The 26419-nt window shown below is 39.6% G+C and overlaps 1 protein-coding gene across 2 annotated transcripts in view; it reads left to right on the top strand.

Annotated features, from left to right (window-relative positions):
• helz2c (helicase with zinc finger 2c) overlaps positions 1-25718 on the top strand; it is a 28161-nt gene extending 2443 nt beyond the window's left edge. The window contains exons 2-14 of one of the 2 annotated variants that reach the window (XM_048183813.1): positions 1851-4919; positions 5003-5094; positions 8508-8567; positions 17690-17821; positions 18528-18698; positions 19071-19215; positions 20918-21016; positions 21735-21927; positions 22693-22827; positions 22906-23118; positions 24288-24444; positions 24810-24980; positions 25319-25718. In XM_048183813.1, coding sequence (XP_048039770.1) covers positions 1852-4919; positions 5003-5094; positions 8508-8567; positions 17690-17821; positions 18528-18698; positions 19071-19215; positions 20918-21016; positions 21735-21927; positions 22693-22827; positions 22906-23118; positions 24288-24444; positions 24810-24980; positions 25319-25449 — 4767 coding nt within the window. In that variant the 5' untranslated portion in view covers position 1851 and the 3' untranslated portion in view covers positions 25450-25718. The remainder of the gene's footprint in view (positions 1-1850; positions 4920-5002; positions 5095-8507; positions 8568-17689; positions 17822-18527; positions 18699-19070; positions 19216-20917; positions 21017-21734; positions 21928-22692; positions 22828-22905; positions 23119-24287; positions 24445-24809; positions 24981-25318) is intronic. The other variant, XM_048183814.1, reaches the window with a different exon arrangement.
• Positions 25719-26419: the final 701 nt, after the last annotated feature.

The following is a 26419-nucleotide window of genomic DNA, read 5'->3' as shown; positions in this document are numbered from 1 at the left end:
TTAAAACGTATATAATTTAAAAAAAATTTTAGAAAATGAGCGACTTTTTCTCTAGATAAGACCCTTATTCCTCGTCTGGGATCATGTAGAGCTCTTTGAATCTGCAATGAAACTGTAATTTTGACCTTCAACTGTTTGGGCTCCATTGAAGTCCACTATATGGAGAAAAATCCTGGAATGTTTTCATCAAAAACCTTAATTTCTTTTCGACTGAAGAGAGAAGGACATGGACATCTTGGATGACATGGGGGTGAGTAAATTATCAGGAAATTTTCATTTGAAAGTGAACTAATCCTTTTAAGTGTCTGAACGTCACTGTTGAGTTTTACTCATATATTGTGTACCATATATTGTGTGGAGCAAAGTTGTGTGTTCTCTCTCTCTCTCCTCTTGTCGCTCCGTGCTCATTTGTGTGAAAGCAGGTGCAGCTGTTTTCGTGGGCGGAGCTGAAGTTCATCTGCTGTGGATATAAGCTTTGAGGGATGTCGGCTCGATGAGTTCTCTCTCCTGCTTCCTCGGCATTGTTGCTCGTGTTTGAGCGTGCTTCTAGCAAAGTGTGGGTGTCATTGCTGGATTAGCCTTTTAAAAGTTGTTAGCTGTATAGGCCGGAAAAGTTGCCCTTTTCCCTTTTTAAAGTGGACTGTTTGTAAGAAGTGGGAGGCCCTTTTTGTTTAATTACCTTTTTCTCCTGTTTACTGTTAAGAAGGGAGTTAAGACTTATGTGTTTTGTTCTGTTATCTTTTTCCAGGGAAGACCTCTAAAATTAGGCAGAACAACCCTCTTTTGTTCATTGTTTTGGCCGACCAAAACCCACAGACTCCAAGCCATTTCTTTCTTTCCTACATCAAAGAGAACTTAACATTAATTTAAGAAATAAACATTTCCTCTCTGGTTCAACCTGTGACGTTGTGGTGTGTTTGTGGGAGCAGGAGACGGGACTCTGGGCATCACCATGTGTCACTCTCTGTGTTACGATGTTTGTTGGTACAGTTCGTAACACCTCCCTATTAACAGCAATGTCATAAATACTTTTAAGACCCAGAAAGGTAGTAAAGACAACGTTAAAATAGTTCATGTGACTACAGTGGTTCAACCTGAATGTTATGAAGTGGCGAGAATACTTTTCGTGTGCCAAAAGGTCTTACAGGTTTGGAACGACATGAGGGTGAGTAATTAATGACAAAAATTTCATTTTTGGGTGAACAAACCCTTTAAAAAACATGTAGACAAAACAAAATTAATACCCACGGCTCCTGCCGAAACACTGAGGTCTTAAGAAGTGAAACGATCGGTCTATGCAAGAAAACTGAACATTATTTACAAAATTATTACCTGTAATCCACAGCCTTGGAAAATGGTCCTTAGTGTGTTTATGGCAGTCTGTAGCGTGAGCTTCCTGATGCATAATGACGTATTTGAGGGAGCAAACTCGGACGTGAGCTGACGGTGTGTTTGTTTACAACAGAGAGGGAGGACGCGAGTGTTGTATTGTTCATCAAAGTGGTACTTGTGCTTATCCTTGATGCAGTAAACTATATATGTGTGATCTCAATCGGGAAGATAGACTTTTCACAGATTCTCAACATTTGAGTTCCCACACATACGTCAACCTCAGTAAGAATATGTTAAAAACTACAAAACAATAGGTAAAGTTTTGCATTGCATGTCAATGTTTTACAGCAAAAATGTGTTTATGAATGTATACTATTATAATTTCCATCTTGTTTCATATTTCCTTTTTGTAACAAAAAAATAATGATGTAAAGATTAACATATTTTTCCTTTTCCATTTGCTGTGTATGTCTCCTTGTCCTTAGGTGCCTAATGACATGATTTGTGTTTCCAAACAGGATGTACATGGAGACCTCAGAGAGTAGCTCTGCCAGCAGCAGCAGCAGCAGCATTGAGGTTAATCACTATGAGACGGTTTGCAAAACCCTCTTTGAAAGTCTGGAGTCTGAGTTTGAATTTGATCAGCAACTCTGCAAGGAAGATATTGAAAAAGTTTTGACTACCAATCCAGAGGTTTTTAAACACTGTAAACTTGAAATAGAAAGACATGATCAGGCATATGCCACGCCTCTTGATGAACCAATGCTCTCTATCAAAATCTATGGCAGAGAAAATGTGGGCAGATCTTTTCCTGGAGATGAAGTCTGTGTAGAGATCTTGAGCAGAGAACAATGTCCACGGGAAGGTGAAGTGTTATATGGGCGGGTCGCTGGATTAATAAATAGAGATGAAAACTCATTAACCTTCATCTGTAAGATGGTGGAAGACAATCCAACATTTGTTACACCCATTAACAAACGCATAACCAGAATACGTACAGTTCAAAATCAGAGTGACAAAATTGAAGTACGACAATTCAAATACGGACGCTGGGTTAGAAAGAAATTTGAAGACATAGCTGATAATCAAATGTTAGTTGTCAAGGTTTTAAAATGGGAAAATATGAAAACATTCCCTCTCGGTGTGGTTACAAAAGTAATTCCAGAGTGTGATGCTTTGCATGAAATGCTATGCATTGAACTTGGCTCTGAAGGCACACCTCCACCGTTCAAACTACAAGTACCTGAAGACGAAATGGCTTCAGAAAGGAAGGATTTGTGTGAAATTATCACTTTCACCATTGACTCAACTACAGCTCAAGACCTGGATGATGCCTTCAGTGTGACTGAAATGGACGATTCCTACCAGATTGGTGTTCACATCACAGACGTCGCAAGTTGCATTACCAAAGATAGCGAGCAAGACGAATTCGCTAGACTGCGCGGCAGAACAATTTACACTTCAGAGAAGGAAGACGACGTGGCCTTCATGTTCTCAAGAGAGCTGAGCAATGACCACTTGAGTTTGATGCCCGAAAAAGATCGGAAAGCCATATCTTTGCTGATAGACGTTGACAAGAAAACAAGTAATATACTAAACTGTGAATTTTATCCGACCCGCATTAGGTCTGACAGACGGATGTCGTACGAAGAGGCAGACCAGATTATTCAGAAGTACTACTGCTCGGATGACACAAAGCCTCTGCGGTTCTCTTGCGTGGAGGATTGTGTAGCTGTTGCATACCATTTCTCTGAGGTGCACCGAAAATGCAGACTGGGAAGCAGATTGCCATTTGGGAGGCAGGCAGGACGAAGTCGCTCTCACGCCATGGTGGAGGAACTAATGAATCTCTACAATAGTGCCGTCGCCGAAAAACTCATATCTACAGAAGTCACAAAAAATCTCACACCACTGAGGTGTCACCGGGAGCCAGACCCAGAACGACTGATCCAGTTTAGAAAGAAATACATTGACCAAATTCCCATGTCTCTTTACTTTTCAAATATCTTTGAGGTAGATACTGAAAATAGTGAAGAGGATGTTTGGTCCAATCCAGAATATGACAATATGGAGCATGCAGGCATATCATTTAACATTTTCACCTCCATATTTCACAAGATGGAAGCGTTTGCACGGAGCAAAGACTATTATAATCTGATGCAGTTAATTTTTTCAGATGAAATCCATCCGACATTTATCCCCATGGTTCGGGAGTTTTGTGACATTCAGAATAAAGCCTTCATCCTTCGTTCATGCTCCTCGACAGATTCCAGGTTGGGTCACTATGATTTACAGTTTAACGCCTACACCTGGGCATCATCTCCTATGAGGCGTTATCTGGACCTTATCTTGCAGAGACTTCTGCACACCATGCTCTCTAAGAAAAACCGAAGGCAAGCTGACTACACAAAAAATGAAATCAGCAAGTTTTGTCAGTCTGGAATGGATGCAGAAGAGAAGGAGGACCTGGTGTTGAGATTAAGAAAGGTTCAGTTTGAACCCAAAGATGTGGTCAAACTTGCAGTCGTGGACCAGATCACTCCGCAGGGGCATGAATTCACAATATCGTTCCCTCTACATCCTACGTTAGAGGTGATTACTATCATGTACAAGCATCTGAAAGTTGTGGATCAGCCGAGTTACAATGAGGACAAGAACTCCATGACTCTTAAGTGGAAGAGGAGAGTGTATTCGTTCGGCGAATCATTCAAGATTTCAGACCCGTCAAAGCCCATGAAAAATGTGACTCCAGTGTCAAGTGTCATGTGGAAAAGACTGGTATCTGCCGTAAAACAGCAGGATTGGGTTAAGATTGAGCAATGCCTCGGAGACATGAAAAGAGGGGAGAATGAGAATGAAGAAACTAAAAGACCGAGAACTGATGTTTGTTCAGAGGAACAACGCCATTACAAGGAACCAACCATGGAGCTGAAGTTAGGCACGGTTGTTCAGGTGCAACTTGGAACTGAACTCAAAGACGGCTTTCCAGTTCCTGTAGTTCTACTGCTGAACATTAATGAATGCTTTGAGATCTGTTTGGAGCACACAAGAAACCCTACTGAGTGCTTCTCCAAAGCAGTATGCAGTGCATCTAAGACTGTTTATAATAACTACAAGGAGTACCAGAACATCTGGAGACAACTATGTCAGATAGACACCGCCTATAATGCTTTAGAAGAAAATAACAGTGTCATCTTAGAGAATGTGCATATAAAATGGAGCGGAGATGAAACAAATCTCCAAGGGTTTTTTTATATAACCAAGACTCAGAAAAAGGAATGGTCTCTGGAGTTTGACCTTAGGAACTGCTTCTTGTGCATCAGACTAAGACATCAGAAACCAGAGAACGATGAGAGTGATGCAAAACATTTGAATGGATCTGCAGTTTCAGATCTGCAGGGTTCACTACCTTTCACATGGGTTGCACATGCAGTAACCAGCAAATCAAAGAAAAAGAAGGATACAGACAATGAAGACCGGATTAATTTTCAGATCACACAAAGATCTATGAGTTACATCCCACCCAAGGTTTATGCCCAGGGAACAAACTTCACCATAGAGGTCATTCCCAAAAAAATTCCATTTCTGTGAGTGATCATTCATCCAGCTGATATATTTCAGATTTATTCACAAATATACATAGCTTGTAACTAATGCAATCTTTTTGCAGGCTCAGGGAACAAGCGATTGCTAACCTAAAACTGGCTAATAACCTGGTGAAGAATGTCGCCACTGGACAACAACTGGAAGAACTGAATGATGGTGAGTTAAGCAAAATGGCAACTTTATTCAAAGCAGATGGTTTAATGCAAATTATACCCAGCTACATAGTACAGTGGTCTTAAGCAATTTGCAATTAGCCTGAAGTGAAATTCAAAAATAATCAGTCAGACAATGAACTGACATTAACCCAATGAGCCCTTGTAGCTGAAAAAAAATGCATTCCTCAGCAAAACAGTCTTGTTTAAAATAGTTACTTATTACAGGATTAATAAAAAGGCTCTTGCTAGTAAAAAGTTGCTGCATCTAGTCACCGTTATGGTCGTTACTGTTCCCATAACTTGGACTGTAATAGTGAATGAAATTATGTAAGAATGCATTTTATTGTACCCTTTAGAGTAAGGGTGTCCAAAGTCCGGTGACTCCGGCTTGTCTATATTAAATATGGCCCGCCACGCATAATTTATATATCATGCAATTTCACAATATCAGCACAAGGTCATAGCACTAGATTATAGGCCAGGAGTAGCAGTAAACCTAACTAACAATTTGATAACTGAAATGTGCGTCCATTTCTGTTGCAAACGAGAAACATTAAATGCACCAAAAGCGAAGTTCAAGCACTTTCTGGAACAGAAATTCATCTTTGACACTGGCATAGAAAATATGTCCTAACAGACAATACTATGGGCTCAACACTAAGGATTTTTTCTACTGGCCCAGTTGTGTCAGTGGTTCAAATTTTTACTTGCCCCGCCAAAATTTTCACTGGCCCCACAACAAAAAAATTAATAAAGTAACAGAAAAGAAAATGAGCCTATAAAATAAGCATAGTTATTGCTTTCATTGTTTTTGATACATGTACTGTAACCTTAATACATACACCAAAAGCTACTAGATTAACTCACTTAAATTTTAAAGTGTTAGATAAATAAACAGCAAGTAATAAAATAGTAATAAATAATCAAATTACGAGTACTTGCACAAATTAATACAGAACAAACACATAAATGAAATAAACAATGATTTTCAAGTTTTTCATATAGGTTTAAACAGGAGATTTTCAGGTACAGAAATTGTAATATCTATAACTAAGGACGTAGATTTGGTTTCAATATTGGGGGGGTTGAACGTTGGTATGCTGCCTGTTATTATTAATTAAATAATAATAATAATAATAATAATCTGTTTTATGTGTAGCGTTATTGGATTATTTATCTATTCTTTATCTATCTATCTATATATCTATACTTCATACATTTATGAAATGTATGTATAATCATTCATCAAATTCTAACATAATAGTGATTCTAAAAAGAAAGAAATGGTGTTAAATATTGAAACCACCAGTAGGTGGCAGCGATTCGCTTTTGTATTGAGTGAGTCACTTAAATTGTTCATTCAGCCAATTCATTCAAAAGTCAGATTAATTTAGGAAGAAAACAAACACCGATGTGAATACTTTTGTCACTGATAATTACAGACACTATTGAAAAATGAACTAACAAAACAGATGGCTGTTTTGGTAACTGGTTACAGATACACTGATAGTTATGGCTAAATTGCAATGGATTAGCTAGCTAAAATATATGTGGAGTGTACTTAGTTATTACAACATTCTCATACCTCCTTCTCAGTATGCTTTATTGTTTTTAACGTCCCTTTTTGACCAGCAGTTTAATATAGTTGGCTGGGCAGCAGTTCTCTTCATTTTTGGTGCTACCCATGCTCTCTCATTCAAACAGTAGAGCTCCACTCGCGTTGTTTTGGTGAAAGTGTGACGCGCATTGGTTGGGCGTTACCAATCAGTTCAATGGAGAGGGAGTATTTTTTTTGTCTAATTTATTATGACAAACTCATATTTGATTAGAAACAAAATTATTGTTACAAAATAAATTAATTCTACATATTTTTCATTTGATGTACTGTGATTTTCATGTTGAAATATTGGGGGGTGGGTGGGAATTTGAATATTGGGGGGTTACCTCCCCCCCATCCCCTCCACAAGCTACACCCCGTCTATAACTATATAACTATAGATTAAACTTTATTAATCAGTCGTGAGCAGTTACAGATGCATAAATAATGTTTTGAAATGTTGAAAATATAAAACATTAAATACTGTTATTTGAAAAATGAAAAAAATGAAAAGACACTTTAAACCTGAAATTAAAGCCCGCAAGTAGGTGGCAGCAAGCTAATGAGCGAGTCATTGAGATTCAACCGGATTCAACGATTCATTCAAACGGCTGATTCATTCAGGAAGTGTTGCTCAGAGACGCAAAACAATTCTGTGGACTTTGTTTGGATACATACTCGATAATTTCAGATCGTTAAATCAACAATTACGATATCATAGATGATATATAACGCACACCCTACAGCACTGGCCCAATCGGGCAAGTGACCGTTCCGTCTACTGTCCCGAGCGTCGTTCACACTGGCCCCAGGCCATCGGGCAGTCCTTATTGTCGAGCCCTGTTATACATTCACATATCACATAACAAAACACATAACAAACACATAAAAATAATAATAATAATAATACAATACAATATATATGTATGCCCACACATATGCATACGCATACACCGAACCCAAACAGATACCTCATGATAATACCTCAATTAAGAATTTGGTTTAAAACAGTCACTGCCAATGGTACAAATGATCTTTTATATAGGTTCTTTTTAGACAACAGTATACAGCCTGCACCCCAAAGGTGGGGCCTCAAAGCAGGAACGAAGTGGATGAGTTTGGTCTGAATATACTGCAATTGCCTTTTTTCCATGAAGTGTAAAAACAGCTCTTGCACTGTACTCTGTTTCTGGGCGGTGATCTTATTTGCCTCATTAATTACTCGTGATAATTTATTTTTCTGTTTCATTGTTAAATTACCATACCACGATACAATATTATATGTTAAAATACTTTCAATCATTGATCTATAAACAATGGTTAGGACCTTTATATCAATCCAAAAATTCATTCGTTTCCTGAGTAGACCTAAATGCTGTCTTGCTTTCTTGTGTATATGGTCCATATTTTCCTGAAATGAGGGTTTCAAACCACTGTACGAGACTTTTAATATACTCAAAATAAGTTAAACTATTCGTGTCCAATTGGCAAGAGATTAAAACCAAGTCATGAGCGTATTTGATCAGGGTGAGATCATCTCTGTTACATTGAAGTTCATTAATAAAGACAGACAAAAGCAGAGGTGATAACACACATCCCTGTGGAAACCCTGAATTCAGGACTGTACAATCAGATGAGATTCCACTGACACAAACTCGTTGGGGTCTATTTCTTAAAAGATTTTCAATCCATAAAATCAACCAACTGCTTATAAATAAATCTTGCAATCTTTCTTTTAAAAATTGCAGTTGTACATTATTAAAGGCTGATGTAAAATCCATGAAAATAATTCTGACATGAGCATTTGCTTTATCTAGGTGGTGCTGAGCCTTATGTAACAAGGTCAGAGAGGCATCCAACATGCTCCGATCAGGAATGTAAGCAAATTGTAATGGATCTGTAATGGATCTACAAATCCTTTCATTTGTGACATCAGTTCTTTAAGTCAGTTCTTTAAGCTCCATCGTTTTTGATTCCTGTTCTCTTGGTGTATCTTCCTGCTTCCTGCTTCGCTACTGTTCGGACGCTCTTGCTCACAGCTCTGCGCTTTGCTCTATTGCTTTTATATTTTATCTCCTAATTTTAACTACAGCAAATCAGCACAGTGCTCAAACGACAAATCTTGACACCAACAATCTTTTTAACTGGAAGAATTGCCACAAAAAAGGGGAATTTTTATCCAACCAGCCTCCCACTGACGGCAGCCATCAGCTTACATTCCGGAGAAGGGAAAACACAGCTGCCTACATCTAAAAGGATTAGAAATAATATGCCTCCTCTGGTTGAAGTATCTACCTGCTGCACAAACTGCCACAGACTTCTACAAAGGATTGCAGTTCTTGAAACAAAGTTACTTGCGGGACTACCAAACCAGAAGGAACACACAACAGAGCTTCATCATGGACGTCCTCAGCACACAGTCGGTGAGTCCCATGAATCTAATGCCCCTAAACAGACCGTACTGAGTGCCGAAATTGATCAACATATTAATCGATGGCACACACAGGGTGCGAGACCCAAAGGCACTCGAGACATCAGATTGTCACGAGTATCACATATTAATGCAGTAGCATCCTCTACCCCAAACATTAGCTCCCTACCACCGCCAATACATCTGGAGAACAGATTTGAAGTGTTAATGAATGTGGGTGAGGAATCTCCAGACATGATGAATGTGGGTGAGGAATCCCCAAACATGATCGGACACAGATCAAATCAGCCAGCAGCTAACACTGATGCTAACTGCCGCTCAAGGTTGAACAGTCAGCGGCACTCAGCTCAGAGAGCAGCCGAGCCCAGGACTCTGATAGTGGGTGACTCTGTTATCAGAAACATTAGCAGCAGGGATACAACTACATGCTGCCTTCCACAAGCAACAGTTTCTGATGTAAACAGGGAACTTAAGAGCATTCTGATGAAATAAAAGACTGCAAATCGACTAATCATTCATGTGTGAATGATATTCGGAAGGAGCAGTCAGAACTCCTTAAGAGGGATTTCAATGAACTTTTTGAAATGCTTAAAAGACTAAAAGTTCAGTCGTTCATCAGTGGACCACTCCCAGCAAGAGGAACAAATAGATTTACACGGTTGCTTGGGCTTAATACATGGCTGCAAAAAACCTGCAACTTAAAAGGACTGAATTTCATCGACAACTTCAATCTGTTCTGGAGTCAGAGACAACTGTTCACTCATGATGGCCTGCACCCAAACAAACTGGGCTCAAGAGTGCTAAAGGACAATGTCTACTTCTGCCTCAATCATCCTTCAGCAGTGTGTGCAAATCCACTCAACCTGAATGGCACAAACACACCTGGACAGAGTACAACTGACCACAGGACTTCATTTCAGCACCTGAATGGACATGCGGTTGACACATCCCACAAGGTCAATGATAACACCATGCAGCCACAACAACCACTGCTCACGCACACAATCCTGACTGAGCCCTGCCCACAGAGCTCACCGAGAGACAGTGACGTGTTAGAACTGCTCCAAGATTCAGCACCCAAGGACGACTTTCGGGAAAACAGCCAGGGAAGCCAGGACAACATATTACAGCCTCCGGTAACACCAGAGCAACAGCCCTTCTCACCAGACACGTTATCCCTTTCTCCAGCATCCCCTCTTCTGTGCTTCTCAGAGAAAATGGAGGAACTGGTGTATGCTGGAACCAAACTCTCCCACTCTTTTGCTGCGAGCCCCCAGATATCAACAAAAAAGCGTCAAGCCCCGAAACCACCAAAGCCTGTGGGCCCAGCTCGCCCTCCCCCTCCTCCTGCGAGAGCTCTTCGGCCCCTGCCACAATGCCAGGGCCCTCAACCTCCTCCGTCTGTTCTAGGTGAACCAAAAACAACCGATAACAGCTCTCAGTGATGTGTGTCGGGTCCCCGCTATGATAACAGTGACATTATCAAATGTTTACAGAACAAGTGGGAACCCAGTGTGCCTGTAGCTTTCTCTATTTCTGTTTTATTACGTTATAGAAAGCCTAAGGCCTTCTCAAACCGTTTGGCAAACCCATTTAATCTGCTACCTATTACACGTCAAACTAAGATTACTGTAGAGACAGAAAGTAAGACTTTTAAACATCCGCTCACTTAAAAATAAATCACTTCTAGTCAACGACTTAATAACCACAAACAACCTAGATTTTATTCTTCTAAATGAAACATGGCTTGAAGACAGCTGCAGTGCAACAATTCTGAATGAAACAGCCCCTCCTAACTTTACTTTTATGAGTGTCTGCAGAGCTGTTAGGAGAGGTGGAGGTGTTGCTGCTCTATTTAAAGATGTCTATCAATGCAAGCAAGTGTCATTTGGTGATTACTTGTCTTTCGAATACTTGGGTATTGTGTTAAAAGGTGCTCCTTGCATTCTACTTATAGTTATCTACAGGCCTCCAAAATACTCTCCAGCCTTTGTGGAGGACTTTACAGAACTGTTATCAGCAATTTCCTCTGAGTTTGACTGTTTTGCTATTACTGGGGACTTTAACATCCACATAGAAAATGCAGAATCCAATATGGCAAAAGAAATCATAACTGTTTTGAATACTTTTGATCTGACTCAACATGTACATGGACCTACACACAATCGTGGACACACTCTAGATTTAATTATTAGTAAGGGTCTAAACATTTCATCCATTGTCATTAAGGATGTAGCGCTATCTGATCATTTCTGTATTTTCTTTGATTTATTGATCTCTCCGACTGTTGAAGCTAGATCTATCTCGGTCAAAAAGTGATGCTTAAATGAGAATACTAGTGCACTGTTTATGAAGGCTATATCTTTAACACCAAGCATATCTGCAGACTCTGTTGATTTTCTCCTTGATTCTTTTAACTCAAAAGTACAGAATGTTATTGATAACATTGCTCCTGTGAAAGTCAGGAAGAAAAGTGGCAGACAAAAAGCACCATGGAGAAACTCAACAGCAGTGCAAAATATGAAAAGACAATGCAGAAAAGCTGAGCGCATGTGGCGAAAGACAAAACTTGAAATCCATTATAACATCTATAAAGATATTCTTCGTGCTTTCAATGTGGAATTAGGCAAAGCTAGACAGACCTTCTTCTCAAATATTATAAACAAAAACTTAAACAACACCCACACTCTTTTTGCTACTGTAGAGAGACTAACAAACCCCCCAAGTCAGATTCCCAGTGAAATGCTCTCAGACAGCAAATGCTGTGAGTTTGCTTCCTTCTTCTCTGAGAAAATTAATAATATCAGAAAGGCGATCAGCACATCCTTGAGCTGCACTGGGGTAAAACAGATCAGATCACACCATCAGAAAGCAGCTATTATGACTGTTTTCGAAGCAATTGATGAAAAAATTTAGGAAGAAACAGTACAGCACCTTAAAACATCAACCTGCGCCCTTGACACACTTCCCACATCTTTTTTCAAAAGTGTGTTTAACTGTTTAGAAGCAGATCTCCTAGAAGTGGTAAATGCCTCACTTCTCTCTGGGACTTTTCCAAAATCCCTGAAAACTGCAGTTGTCAAGCCCCTCCTGAAAAAGAGCAATCTGGATAACACCATATTGAGCAACTACAGACCAATCTCAAATCTTCCTTTCATAGGCAAGATCAATGAAAAAGTTGTTTTCAATCAGCTGAACAAGTTCTTAAGCTTGAATGGATACTTTGACAACTTTCAATCTGGTTTCCGACCTCATCACAGCACAGAGACAGCACTCATAAAGATAATAAATGATATTCGCCTTAACACAGATTCAGGTAAATTATCAGTGCTGGTTCTACTTGACCTCAGTGCTGCGTTTGACACTGTCGATCACAACATTCTTCTTGACAGGCTGGAAAACTGGGTTGGGCTTTCTGGGATGGTCCTTAAATGGTTCAGGTCATACTTAGAAGGGAGAGGTTCAATTCTTGCACCCCTCCTGTTCAACCTATATATGCTGCCACTGAGCCAAAAAATGAAAAAGAACCAAATTGCATATCACAGCTATGCAGATGACACCCAGATTTACCTAGCCCTATCACCTAACGAATACAGCCCCATTGACTCCCTGTGCCAATGCATTGATGAAATTAAAAATTGGATGTGTCTAAACTTCCTTCAGTTAAACAAAGACAAAACTGAAATCATTGCGTTTGGTAACAAAGATGAAGTTCTCAAAGTGAACATGTATCTTCACTCTAAGGGTCAAACAACTAAAAATCAAGTCAGGAATCTTGGTGTGATTTTGGAGTCAGACCTGAGTTTCAGTAGCCATGTAAAGACAGTAACTAAATCAGCATATTATCATCTCAAAAATATTGCAAGAATTAGATGCTTTGTCTCCAGTCAAGACTTAGAGAAACTTGTTCATGCTTTCATCACCAGCCGGGTGGATTATTGTAATGGGCTCCTCACTGGTCTTCCCAAAAAGACCATAAGACAGCTGCAGCTTGTACAGAACGCTGCTGCCAGGATTCTGAGCAGAACCAGAAAACATGAACACATCACACCAGTCCTCAGGTCCTTGCACTGGCTTCCAGTTGCATTTAGAATTGATTTTAAAGTACTGTTACTTGTTTATAAATCACTCAATGGTCTAGGACGTCAATACATTGCAGATATGCTCATAGAATATAAACCTAACAGATCATCAGGATCAAGTCATTTAGAAATACCAAGGGTTCACTCAAAGCAAGGAGAGTCTGCTTTTAGCTGTTACACCAGCCGCAGCTGGAACCAGCTTCCAGAAGAGATCAGGTGTGCTCCAACAGTAGCCACATTCAAATCCAGACTCAAAACACATCTTTTTATCTATGCATCTGCTGATTGAGCACTGTGCTATGTCCGAACTGTTTGCACTTTATTTTATACGTATCATCTTTTTATTCTTTTAATTCCTTTTCCTGTTTTTATTTCATTTTTAATGTATTTTATATCTTTTATGTATCATCTTGTCATTCTGACTTCTATTCCTTATGTTCTATTTTTATTATTCTTTTTTATGTAAAGCACTTTGAATTACCATTGTGTATGAAATGTGCTATACAAATAAAATTGCCTTGCCTTGCCTTGCCTAATATACTGTTACATACAGAAGGGATCGGAGACACAGGTAAGGATAAAGGATGTTTATTGAACAACCAGATGAAGTGAGCAGAGTGCAGGTGAGTGACAGCAGGTAGAGTTCGTGACAGATGATATTCTTGAAACTACGCACTGGAAAGGGGTGAGACCAGTGGTGGGCTGACGGAGGGAGTTCTGGGCGTACTCGGCCCAGCCCAGGAACTGGTTACAGGAGTCCTGGTGGCCATGACAGAAGGTACGCAGGAAACGGCCGAACTCCTGTATCTTCCGCTCCGTCTGCCCGTTCGTTTGGGGTTGGTAACCTGAGGAGAGGCTGATGGTCACATCTAGGAGTTTTAAAAAGGCTTTCCAGACACGGGAGGTGAACTGAGATCCTCGGTCAGATACGATATCTTCGGGTAGTCCATAGTATCTGAAAACATGATTGAACATTAATTAATTTGTGTCCATTGCCGTTGGAAGTCTTTGGAGGGGAATTAACCAACAGGACCGATCTACCACCACCATGATACATGTACATCCATTGGAAGCTGGAAGGTCTGTGATGAAGTCCACTCCTAGATGTGACCACGGATGAGTTGGAACGGGCAGAGGTTGTAGTTTCTCGGAGGAAAGATGACGAGGGCTCTTTGAGATGGCACATTCCCTGCACCCCTTTACGTACCTCCTGACATCTGAAGCCATGTTGGGCCACCAGAAGCGTTGTTTGACCAACAAGAGGGTTTCATTGACCCCTGGGTGGCCAGTGCCCAGCGACGTGTGTGAGGAGTGGATGCGCGTGTCTGTGGAATGAATTGCAAACCTTGCGGGCAACCCGGCGGGGTGTTGGTGGAGGCATTGGACTCGGGGAGAGTTTCTGCAGACCAAGTGATGGGACTGACAATGAGTTTTTCTGGAAGAATGGGCTCTGGGCTCACTCTCTTCGGGACTGTGGATACTTGACAGAGCATCCGCCTTTACGTTCTTTGAACCAGGATGGTAGGAAATGGTAAAGTTAAATCTGGTAAAGAAAAGAGCCCATCTGGCTTGACGAGGATTCAATCTTTTAGCATCTTGCAGGTACTCCAGGTTTTTATGGTCGGTTAGGACCACAAACGGATGTTTGGCTCCCTCGAGCCAATGCCTCCACTCCTCCAGGGTGAGCTTGATGGCGAGAAGCTGCACTGAGGGCTGATGGAAAGTGCATTTTTCGGCTTTCTGGAACAGGTTGTAGTCCCTCAGGTGTTGGAGGACCTCCGCAATGTGGTGGCGATGTTCGGCCAGGCTCCGGGAGTAAATCAAGATGTCGATGTAGACTAACACAAACCTGTGGAGGAACTCCCGGAGCACCTCATGCATAAAATTCTGAAATACGGAGGGGACGTTGACAAGTCCATATGGCGTGACGCAGTACTCATAGTGGCCAGTAGGGGCCACAAAAGCAGTCTTCCATTCGTCCCCCTCATGTATTCGGATGAGGTTATATGCGCTGCGGAGGTCCAACTTGGTGAACACAGTGGCGCCGCGGAGATGTTCCAGCGCAGACGGGATGAGAGGAAGTGGATATCTCAATTTAATGGTAATCTTGTTGAGTGCTCTGTAGTCTATGCAGGGCCGCAAGCCTCCGTCCTTCTTGGCAACGAAGAAAAAGCTGGAAGCAGCAGGGGAATTAAATGGGCATATGTAGCCTTGCGACAGAGCCTCATTGATGTATTCCTCCATGGCCTTCTCCTCCGGGATGGAAAGTGAGTAGATCTTTCCTCTGGGCACTGGCTCAGATGGCTTCTTCGGACAGAAGACATCACTGAAGTGGGTGTAACAGGCAGGGATGTCCATAGAGCGATTTTCAAGTGGGCTTTCCACTGACGTAACACAGACTTGGATTTTCTTGGAACTTGGAAGACTTGGAACAGGACTTGGAACAGGAAACTCAGGAAAACAGTCATTAAAACACTGGTTACCCCACTTCAGGACATCTCCTGTCCGCCAGGAGATGATGGGATCACGCTGCTCTAGCCATGGGCGCCCTAGAATCACGTCAGATGTTGAGTCCTCCAGAACCAGCAGATGGATCTTTTCTTGATGAAGAATACCAACTTGTAGTTGAAGAGGTCCCACCATGTAGCGAACTTGACGGAGGGGTCGGCCCGTTACAGAGTGGATCTGGTGTATCTTCAGCGTGGTTGTTGTCTTGAGTTTGAGCTGGCAACAGAGGGTTCCGGAGATGAAGTTTCCAGCTGACCCAGAGTCGATGAGAGCATTAACTGGAAAACAGAAATCAGCAGCAGTAAGGTTGACAACAATAGTGAGTGGTTTATTCTGATTCAACGAAGACAGGATGACACTTACCATAGGTCGTACTGGACAAGTGGGGCATTCAGAGATGTAATGCCCAGGACGACCACAATATAAGAATAAACTCTGGGTCAGCCTCCTCTGTCGCTCAGCAGACGAAAGACGTGACCTCTCAATTTGCATGGAATCGTTGACTAGTTCTGGTTGACTGACGGATTCAGGCTGTCGGAGGATGGATGGAAAAGCCACTGGTCCTGGTGCTCTTCGAGACACAGCTGCATACGAGTGGCGAACCTGATGGATAGTTGGATGAATTTCTCGAGCCCGATGGTATCCTCGAATGCAGCGAGGTGCAACCGCACACGGGGATCCAAACCCTGACGATACGTGGTTATGAGGGCTTGTTTGTTCCAACCGCTTGCTGCAGCTAGGGTTCTGAACTGGAGAGCATAATCAGACACAGACATTGAACTTTATTTAAGCTTACATAATCTCTCACCAATTGATGAATCCCACGCAGGTTTTCCAAAAACTTCCTTGAAATGAGTGGTGAAGCTTGACAAGGACTGAACAACAGGATTGTCTTGTGGTTCAGCCCAGCGGAGCACTTTACTGTCGAGTTGAGAGATTATGGAGGCGACTTTTGATTTGTCGACGGGATATGCATGCGGTTGCATCTCCGGGACCAGCGAACACTGCAGGAGGAAACCGTTGCAGTCCTTCGGGGATCCAGAGAAGGGCACCGGTTTGGCCATGGGACTGGCGATCGCGGGCGGTGAAGGAGATGCAGCAGGGAATGCGGAAGTGCTCGCTGGTGGTGTTGGCGTGGAGGTGCTGGTGAGAGTGCGGCGAAGTGCATCAACAAGGTCTTGAAATACTTGTCTTGTATTTTCCAGGGAACGTGGATGGCAGATGAACGTGGAGCAGGCGAGACACGGAGACACTCACAGTAGACGAGAAGAACACTAGGAATCTTGGAACACGCTGGAGACAGGTAAGTAGTCGTTAGAGGAGTCCGTAAGGTAAGCATAGCAGGTAGGTATGCATTAACGAGACCGGACAGTGACTGAATGACTGTGAGTGTCTTTTGTAGTGCAGTTGATGAGGATGGTGATGAGTGTCAGGTGTGCGTGATTGCGTCGTGACTGGGTGAGTGAAGAGCCTAGCGTGTCTGTGACATATACGCTCCATGCACTTGCACAGAATAGATGTTAGTGCAATTGGGTGAAAGTCTTTAAGAGCTCTGGCCTGAGAATTTTTAAGTACTGGAATAACAGTGGTGTTTTTCCATGCTGTTGGTACAGAACCATCATCTAAAAAGACCTGAAACAACCTAGTACAGACATGCCCAAGTCGTTCTGCACACTCTTTTAATACAATTCCCTTAAGGCCATCTGGACTGGTGGCTTTATGTGTTTTTATTCTACGGAGCACTTTGGTAACCTCCCCTACCTCTATTCTCATAGGTTTAGATTCAGTGAGATTATCATTATTCACATTATTAACACCTAAAATATTGTCAAATCGTGAATAAAAAACATTTAAATTATTTACAAAGGTATTTCTGTACATTTGTAATAGGGACACCTTAAATAAAATATTTCTATGTCTTGTCTATGAATATCTCATGGATTTGTTAATGTGGTGAAACTTTCCTGTGTTGTATTAGATGATGATATAGAAAATATCAGCTTGTATGACGTGGACGAAAACCTGAACCTGCCACCTCTGAATGAGAGCCAGAAGAATGCTGTTGAGGAAGCTATGATGAAACCTTTTACTGTGATTCAAGGCCCACCAGGTATTAAAATACTGTACAGCATGTGTTCTCTGGTATTTCTGTTGTCAATTTTCCAAACTAGTGATTGTTATGAATCATTAAATATTCAAATCATTAAAAAAATCAATCTAAACAATTCATTCTTTTGAGTCAGTTATTTTCGTTGAATTGGCCAAAGCGGTTTGCAATTCACTGAATCATTTAGAAATTGGTACGGTTTCTCAGTCAGCATCAGTAACCAATACAGTGCTGGATAAAGTGGATATGTATCTATAATCACTTGAAGGAAAAATCAGCTTTTTTTTAGAGAAACTTCAACTAGTGCTGTGTCATGTAAATGAGGGGCATTCACACTGAAAGCGTCGTGCTGTTTTCCAATTGCTTTCCTTTGTAAACACGCTAAATGGTCTGAATCGCTATTTCACCAATGCAGACTCATTTTGTTCCTTGTGTTGAGTGTTGTGAGTTGTTTTTACAGTATTATTGCTCATACTTGAGGGTTGGCATTTGTATTTGTCTGGGTGTTTTTATATGGACATGAATGATACTTTAAATTGTATCATGATCATCAGAGATTTGAAGAATCAGTAAATCCAATATCATGGCAGCATTGTCAAATACAACCCTAAAAATCTAATTTCTAATGGACTGATTTGCAGGTGTGTTTTGGAAAATGTTGAATCTGCGTACTCGTGTGCCATACACCATACCTTTTTTTTATCCACAGGTACAGGGAAAACAGTGGTTGGTATTCACATTGTTTACCAGTTTTTCATGAAGAACAAAGACTTTCTGGCCTCATCCGAATCTTCCAAATCAACCCCTGATGAGAAACCCCCCAAAAAGCCTGCCATCCTGTACTGCGGACCTTCGAACAAGTCTGTGGACATTGTTGCAGGTGAATTGTGTATGGTGGTCTTTTTTTATAGATAGCAGCCCCTAGTCAAATGTAGCACTATAGCGTTTTTTATAAGGGAGCCAGACGCAATGCAGACGCAAATGTTTGGCAAAGCATTCATTTTCATGTCTATGATAGCATTATAATGAAATATCTGTGCCAGTGAATGTGCTTACTTAAAAGAAAACTGAGCATGAAAGAAGACAATTTATGAATTTAACTTTTATGAAATGTGTTCTGACTCTTTTTGCTGAGGAGAATCAAACTTGTGTGAAGCAATTGCATTTGCATGCATGCATCGAGTATGTTTCAGGCTCTATTTTACTTGATAAACAGTCTGTACTCACATTACCCATTGATCTTGCATCCCAGAGCAGTTGCTAAAACTCAGGGGAGTCCTAAAGCCTCTGAGAATCTACTGTGATCAGATGGAAATGCGTGAATTTCCATATCCAGGCAGTAGCCTGAAGCTTTGCCGCAGATCCCTCCGTGATGAAAAGCCAAAGGAGGAGCTCAGGTAAGAGCTTCCTGAATGAAGCGTAAAAAATAACAGGGAAAAAGCAAGCTAATGTCCTTGTGCACAGATGTTAAGGTGCTTGATATAATTTGTGCAATTCTATTTGGTGATGCTAGACACCCTTTACCTTTAAATAGCCTAGATAACTCTTTTATGAGTGGTATAGGTTATTTAAAGTTTAATCCATTAGTTGTTGATTGGATGAAAAGTGAGCATTGCATAGTAGAATGGAGGCAAAACTGAATGTGAATGTAATTAATTGCAGCACAGACTTACATCTTGGGCATCAAGTGATAATATCACTGGAAGAGCAAGACATTATGTCATTCTGATTACAATTATTAGATTATAAGGTCAAATTTTTGTGTGTGTGTATTCGTAACAGTTGCTGGTCCCCATTGACTTCCATAGTATGAAAAACAAATACTATTGTCAATGGGGACCAGAAACTCTTTGGTTACCCACATTCTTCAAAATATCCAACAGAAGAAAGAAACTCATGCAGGTTTAGAATATTTGAATATAATAGAATAGAATAGAATAGAATAGAATAGAATAGAATAGAATAGAATAGAATAATTGGTCTAACATTAAACTCAAATGATACTAACCAGCCACTTTACTAGGTACACCTTGCTGGTACCTTGTTGGACCTCCTTTTTGCCTTCAGAACTGCCTTAATTCTTTGTGGCATAGATTCAACAAGGTGCTGAAAACATTCCACAGAGATTTTGGTCCATATTGGCATAATAGCATCACACAGCTGCTGCAGATTTGTCAGCTGTACATCCATGATGCCAATCTCCCGTTCCACCACATGGATACAGTGTTGACAGAACTGAGCTAATATGGTCATACTTCCTGGTTGTAGTAAGAACTCTAGCTGCTGCATTTTGGACAAACTGGAGTTTGTTTATTAAGCCTGTAGGGCAACCACACAGTAAAGCATTAAAATAATCTGCTCTCAAAGTCAATGCAGAAAAAATTATAGTTTTAATTTAGATATATTTTTAAAATGGAAAAATGTGGTTTTACAAATGCTAGAAATGTGACTTACAAAAGAAAGATAGCACACATAGGTTTAATTTTTAATCAACTATGCATGTTAACTATACTATGTTAATTTTTGTGAATTGGTGTGTTTCGTAAGGCCATGAAGAAGTATAGAGCTGAGTACATCAGCGTAACAGTGAAAACTAACGCCATCTTTCCTAATGATATCTCCCAAGGGTAGCATGTACATGGTGAAAAGCAACGGTCCTAGTACTGAGCCTTGCGGTACTCCATACTTCCATACTGAACTTGTGATCGATATGATACCTCTTCGTTTACTGCTACAAATTGCTAACGTTCAGATAAGTAGAATTTGAACCATGCCAATGCAATTAAAGTAATGCCAATGTAATTTTCAAGTCTATTTAAAAGAATGTTGTGGTAAATGGTATAAATGCTGTGCTATGGTCAATTAATACTAATAGAGAGATGCAACCACGATCAGATGATAAAAGCAAATAATTTGTAACTCTGATAAGAGCAGTCTCAGTACTATGATACGGTCTAAATATATATAATGGTCTATAATAGTTGTATCCTAATATTGTCGTCACATGATCTCATTACATCACGTGTAAGTGGTGCACATTACAGTCATTACAACAAATAGTGTGTGAATATACCCATTAAACTTATAATTCTGTTGCAGGGATATTACTCTGATGTACCTTGTCCGTAAAGCTGAAAATCCTTTTTCTGGAAAAATAACAGACTTAGATGGGAGCTTAACCGAAGATAAAATAGATGAGTGAGTAAGATTTAAAGTTTACATAAATGCCTGTCTCATGCATGTTGGTAGAGTGTATACATGAGGATGTAAGTGCAGACTTTTCTTGTATTTACTGCCACCATGAGGCCATTTAAAAAAATACTCATGTGAATAATAGAAGTGAAGATATTATGTGATGGATGCAATGAAAAGCAGAAAAAAAAAATACAGTCCCAGACATATCAGAAAGTTGCTATGTAATAAAATATGGTTAGAACACTGTACTGACTATTTAACATTTAGAACAGGAACTGTTATGTTATGTTATGTTATGTTACGTTATGTTATGTTATGTTGTTATGTTGTGTTATGTTATGTGTTGCTTTTCACAAGCTTCCAATTCTAGACGTGCTTTTTAGCATCTCATTGACAATAAACTTTCATGTTAAGTAAAGGTTTTCTTAACTTAAGCAGTTTGGTGCAGGTCTGTATGGCAAGTGTATGTGAACCATTTTCTTTATAGTCCAGTTTTTCTCCAAGTCCATTAGTGCACATTTAGGATAAGTTACTGAATTTAGGCATGAAGCAAAGAATGCAATAAGCCTATTAAGATAGAATTAAATGTGTCTGATCAAGGAAAATGCGCTTTGCTAGCAGATTTTAGAAACACTTTGGTAATTTTATACTTTTTTTGTTTTTGTTTGGATAGACAAAACAAATCATTAGTTAGTATTATGCACAAAATATGTCTTTGCAGCTACAGGAAAGATTTGAAGGAAGCTCATCAGCATGAGATTAAGAAGTATGATGTAGTTCTGTGCACCTGCGCCTCAGCATTGAAACCCGAAATCCGGGAGGTCATGGATTTCCGGCAGATACTCATTGATGAATGTGCAATGGCAACAGAGCCAGAGGCCTTCATCCCTTTAGTTTCCTACAATCCACAGCAGGTGAGCTCAGGGATTATATCATCATCATCATCATCATCAGTTTCTGTTTTTAAACAAAACAAAAGACACTACAGATTCTAGCAGGTGTAAGAGACTTGCAATTTGCAACAGATTGTCTAACTCTGTGCAAATTTTGCCCTGTTCCCTAAAAAAGTGCATTTAGGACAATTTTGTCCAAATTTTTTGCTAACAATTTAAAGAGTTAGTTCACCCAAAAATGAAAATTCTGTCATTTATTACTTACCCTCATGCCGTTCTACACCCGTAAGACCTTCGTTAATCTTCGGAACACAAATTAAGATGAACGAAGGTCTTACGGGTGTAGAACGGCATGAGGGTGAGTAATAAATGACATTATTTTCATTTTTGGGGGAACTTAACCCTTTAATTCCTTTTTTTTTTTTTATTTGCTAAAAATTAATATAGTTTTTTTTATTATTATTCCATTAGTCCACAATACACTCTGATTTAAAGTTTCCTGTCTGAAATATCATCCACAACTTTTATCATGTCTTTCTTGTGTCGGACAAAGTTGGATTTTAATGCTTTTTTTACACTTTTTTTTTTTTTAAACTAGTGGGCAGTAAACAGTATATACAGTACTATGCACTTTTTAGTAAGCACTACAGTAGTATTCCATTCTGAGTGTATATAGCCACATTAGGAGTGAAAGACTAGCATATGCATATACATATACTCATATATTGTTACATATGCATCTTCACATCAAATGAAAATTCATTTTGTCACTGGGTTTTTTTACAGATTGTTTTGCTGGGTGACCACAAACAGATACGGCCAATAGTGCAGTGTGCCCTTGTGAAAAAGATGGGCATGCAGCAGTCTCTGTTTGAACGCTACATGGATCTGGCCATAATGTTGGACACTCAGTACAGAATGGTAAGAGACAATAAACAGAATCTGTACAAAACTTTTTTCATTTTGCTTTGATATTTAACAAATGCACATGTATGTTAGCATGAAGAAATTTGCAGGTTTCCTTCGGAAGTGTTTTATGATGGCAGACTGAAAACTGGAGCTGAACGAGGTCCCCCCTTCCTTCTTAACAAGTATGGGCTGCCAACGCCGATCTTGTTTGGCCATGTCCAAGGAGAAGAAGTCAGTTTAGTGGTATCTACAGAAAAGGGCAATGAGAACTCAGTGGCCAACACTGAGGAAGCAGAGCAGGCTGTAAGTGTAATACTGCCTTCAGTTCATCATGGAATGATGCAAACGCATAAGAAAACCTCAGCAATGTCAGAATTTTCCAAAAGGAGTTTCATTAAGCTCCTACTTGAGTGTTGATTAATGAATCATGGAGGAAGCAAGTTAAAGGTTTAGTCCACTTTTAAATAAACTTTTCCTGATAATTTACTCACCCCCATGTCATCCAAGATGTTCATGTCTTTCTTTCTTCAGTCGAAAAGAAATTAAAGTTTTTGATGAAAACATTCCAGGATTTTTTTCCATATAGTGGACTTCAATGGGCACCAAGCAGTTGAAGGTCAAAATTAGTTTCACTGCAGCTTCGAATTGTTCTACACGATCCCAGACGAGAAATAATGGTCCTTATCAAGAGAAACAATTACTCATTTTCTAAAAAAATAAAATAAAATTTTATACATTTTAACCAGAAATGCTCATCTTGAACTAGCTCTTCTTCTTCTTCTCTATTAGAATTCCGGCAGTGTAGACACTGCTAAGTGTATTACTGCCCTCCACAGGTCAAAGTTTGAACTAATTTTTATATGCAATATGCTAGTTCAATAGTATATAACAATTAGTTCAAACTTTGACCTGTGGAGGGCAGTATTATGCTTAGCAGTGTCTACACTGCTGGAATTCAAATAGAAAAGAAGAAGAGAGCTTGTTCAAGATGAGCATTTATGGTTAAAACTATATAATTTTCCATTTTTTTCAGAAAATGAGCGATGGTTTCACTAGATAAGACCCTTATTTCTCATCTAGGATCATGTAGAACAATTTGAAGCTGCAGTGAAACTAATTTTGACCTTCAACTGTTTGGTGCCCATTGAAGTCCACTATATGGAAAAAAATCCTGGAATGTTTTCATCAAAAACTTTCTTTTCGACTGAAGAAAGAAAGACATGAACATCTTGGATGACATGGGGGTGAGTAAATTATCAGGAAAAGTTTATTTAAAGATGGACTAATCCTTTAATATTGATCCTAAGTTAGTTAAGTATTGTGAGGATTATTTGTAAGTGTAAACTCAGTGGGTAAAAATATTTGAAATTGCAAAACATTATTATTATTATTCTGAGCAGAATCACTTCAACACACATACCATATATTGCTAATATTCTCTTTCATGTGATTTATTTGTGTTTTTTTTCCAGGTCAATGTGGCACATCTATTGATTAAAAAATCACACGTACCACCACAGTGTATTGCGATTCTGACTCCTTACAATGCACAGGTGTCAGAGATCAAAAAGACAATGGAGGAGAGGGGTATTACAAATGTCACCGTTTGCACAATTATGAAAAGCCAAGGTGTGTTATTCTGACTGCATCATTCTAGAGTTTTAAATTCAATTCTGCATTTTAGAGTTATAATTAAATTCATGCTCAGTCTCTTAACTGATTTGAATCTTATCTTTAAACATTTTTCAATGATAGCTTAGATTTTATGTTATTATGCTTATTTGTTTATTTTTTTCGGATTTGTAAAGCTCACTTTAAGGGCACTATATAAAATAAAGTTATTATTTTTATTACGCTTTTGGGGGGTTAAATAGGGACAGATGGGTTCAAGATTTGTTGTCTTTCCCACTCTTATCCCCTTTGTTTCTGTGATTAACAAGTGGCATAAAAAGACCAAAAATTTGAACACTTTAAGTGGAAATTTCTGTGTACAGGAAGCGAGTGGCCGTATGTGATCATCTCCACTGTTCGTTCCTGCTCCGTATCTGACAGTGAAAAGTACACAACAAGTAATGCCTTGCTAGGAAAAAGACTCGGATTCATCACTGATCCAAATCAGGTCAATGTTGCCATAACTCGTGCACAGGATGGACTGTGCATTCTGGGTAAGCAGTGAATGATGCTCATAAACTGATGGCAAATTTGCAAACCTAAATCTATAGTTTTATCATTTCAAACAAACTTTTTTGGTGACTATTTTGCTTCAAATGTGTGCCTGTGCTGTTTTCGTCTAAAACATTGTATTTTGTTTTTCAGTTTTTTTTTTTTTTTTACATGTGGCTGAAGTGTTTAAATATATTTGTGGCCTTTGTACAAGTGGTCACTGTATTTTCTATGTTTTTACATTCATGCACATGCAAAAAACATGTTTATGTCAACATACTGTATATGCTCATACATAGCCTACTCCTCATGTAATATTCCCATTTTTATTGTCTCTTAGGTAATAGTGACCTGTTGAGATTCTGTAAACTTTGGGAAGGACTCCTGGATCACTATTACAGAAAGGGCTGTGTGGTGAATCCAGCTAATAACATTAAGGTCCAAGAGCTGCTGAAAAAAGAAGATGAATAAGAAACAGAAAAAGCCTTGAGTGTCATGGCAGCAGATAAGTTTAGTATGGCTCTAATGCAGCATTAAAGGGTTAGTTCACCCAAAAATGAAAATAATGTCATTTATTACTCACCCTCATGTCGTTCCACTCCCGTAAGACCTTACGGGACCACAAAAAATATTCTCGTCGCTTTATAACATTAAGGTTGAACCACTGTACTCACGTGAACTGATTTAAATATGTTTTGAGTACCTTCTGGATCTTGAGAGGTTCGGTGGCATTGCTGGCAATACAGGCCTCACTGAGCCATCGGATTTTATCAAAAATATCTTAATTTGTGTTCTGAAGATGAACAAAGGACTTACGGGTGCAGAACGACATGAGGGTGAGTAATTAATGACATTATTTTCATTTTTGGGTGAACTAACCCTTTAAAGGTGCTACAGAGGATCTTTTCGTCGACTGAGAAACCAAAGACTGTTACTGAGTTTTTGAAATGAGCGCATGCGTAAGAACAACCCCCTTCCTTCACAGCTACTCATAATCTGCATTTGTTACTCCTGTCTCCTGACAAAAACATTGCATGCAGCGCCTATGGAGTGTGGAAAGTTACTGGAGCGCGCAGCCGCGCTCGTCTCTCACAAGGAACGTCATGGCAGTGATTGACAAGCCAGAGGGCCAATCGTTTACGCCCTACCTCGTGCAGAGATGATGTATATTAATATTATTCCTTTCAGTGCACCTAATAAATAGTCTTTTATCAGTTAGTAAAGACAGTTTCAAGTAATTTTGCAAAAATGTATAAAACAAAACATCCTCTGTAGCACCTTTAAGTGGATTTGCACAATAATAGTTTTATGAATGTTTTACATAAATTCATGATGTTTCATGAATGGTGAATTGTGTGTGATGCACCAGAAACTTTTAAATGACCAAATCCACCACTACTAAGTGCAAATTTGCTTTTACAGGTTTTTACTTATTGAATAT

Source organism: Megalobrama amblycephala, linkage group LG3 (assembly GCF_018812025.1).
Source record: "Megalobrama amblycephala isolate DHTTF-2021 linkage group LG3, ASM1881202v1, whole genome shotgun sequence".
NCBI lineage: Eukaryota > Metazoa > Chordata > Actinopteri > Cypriniformes > Xenocyprididae > Megalobrama > Megalobrama amblycephala.
The sequence above is the reverse complement of the archived record's forward strand: the minus strand, read 5'-3'. Positions and strand labels throughout refer to the sequence as shown.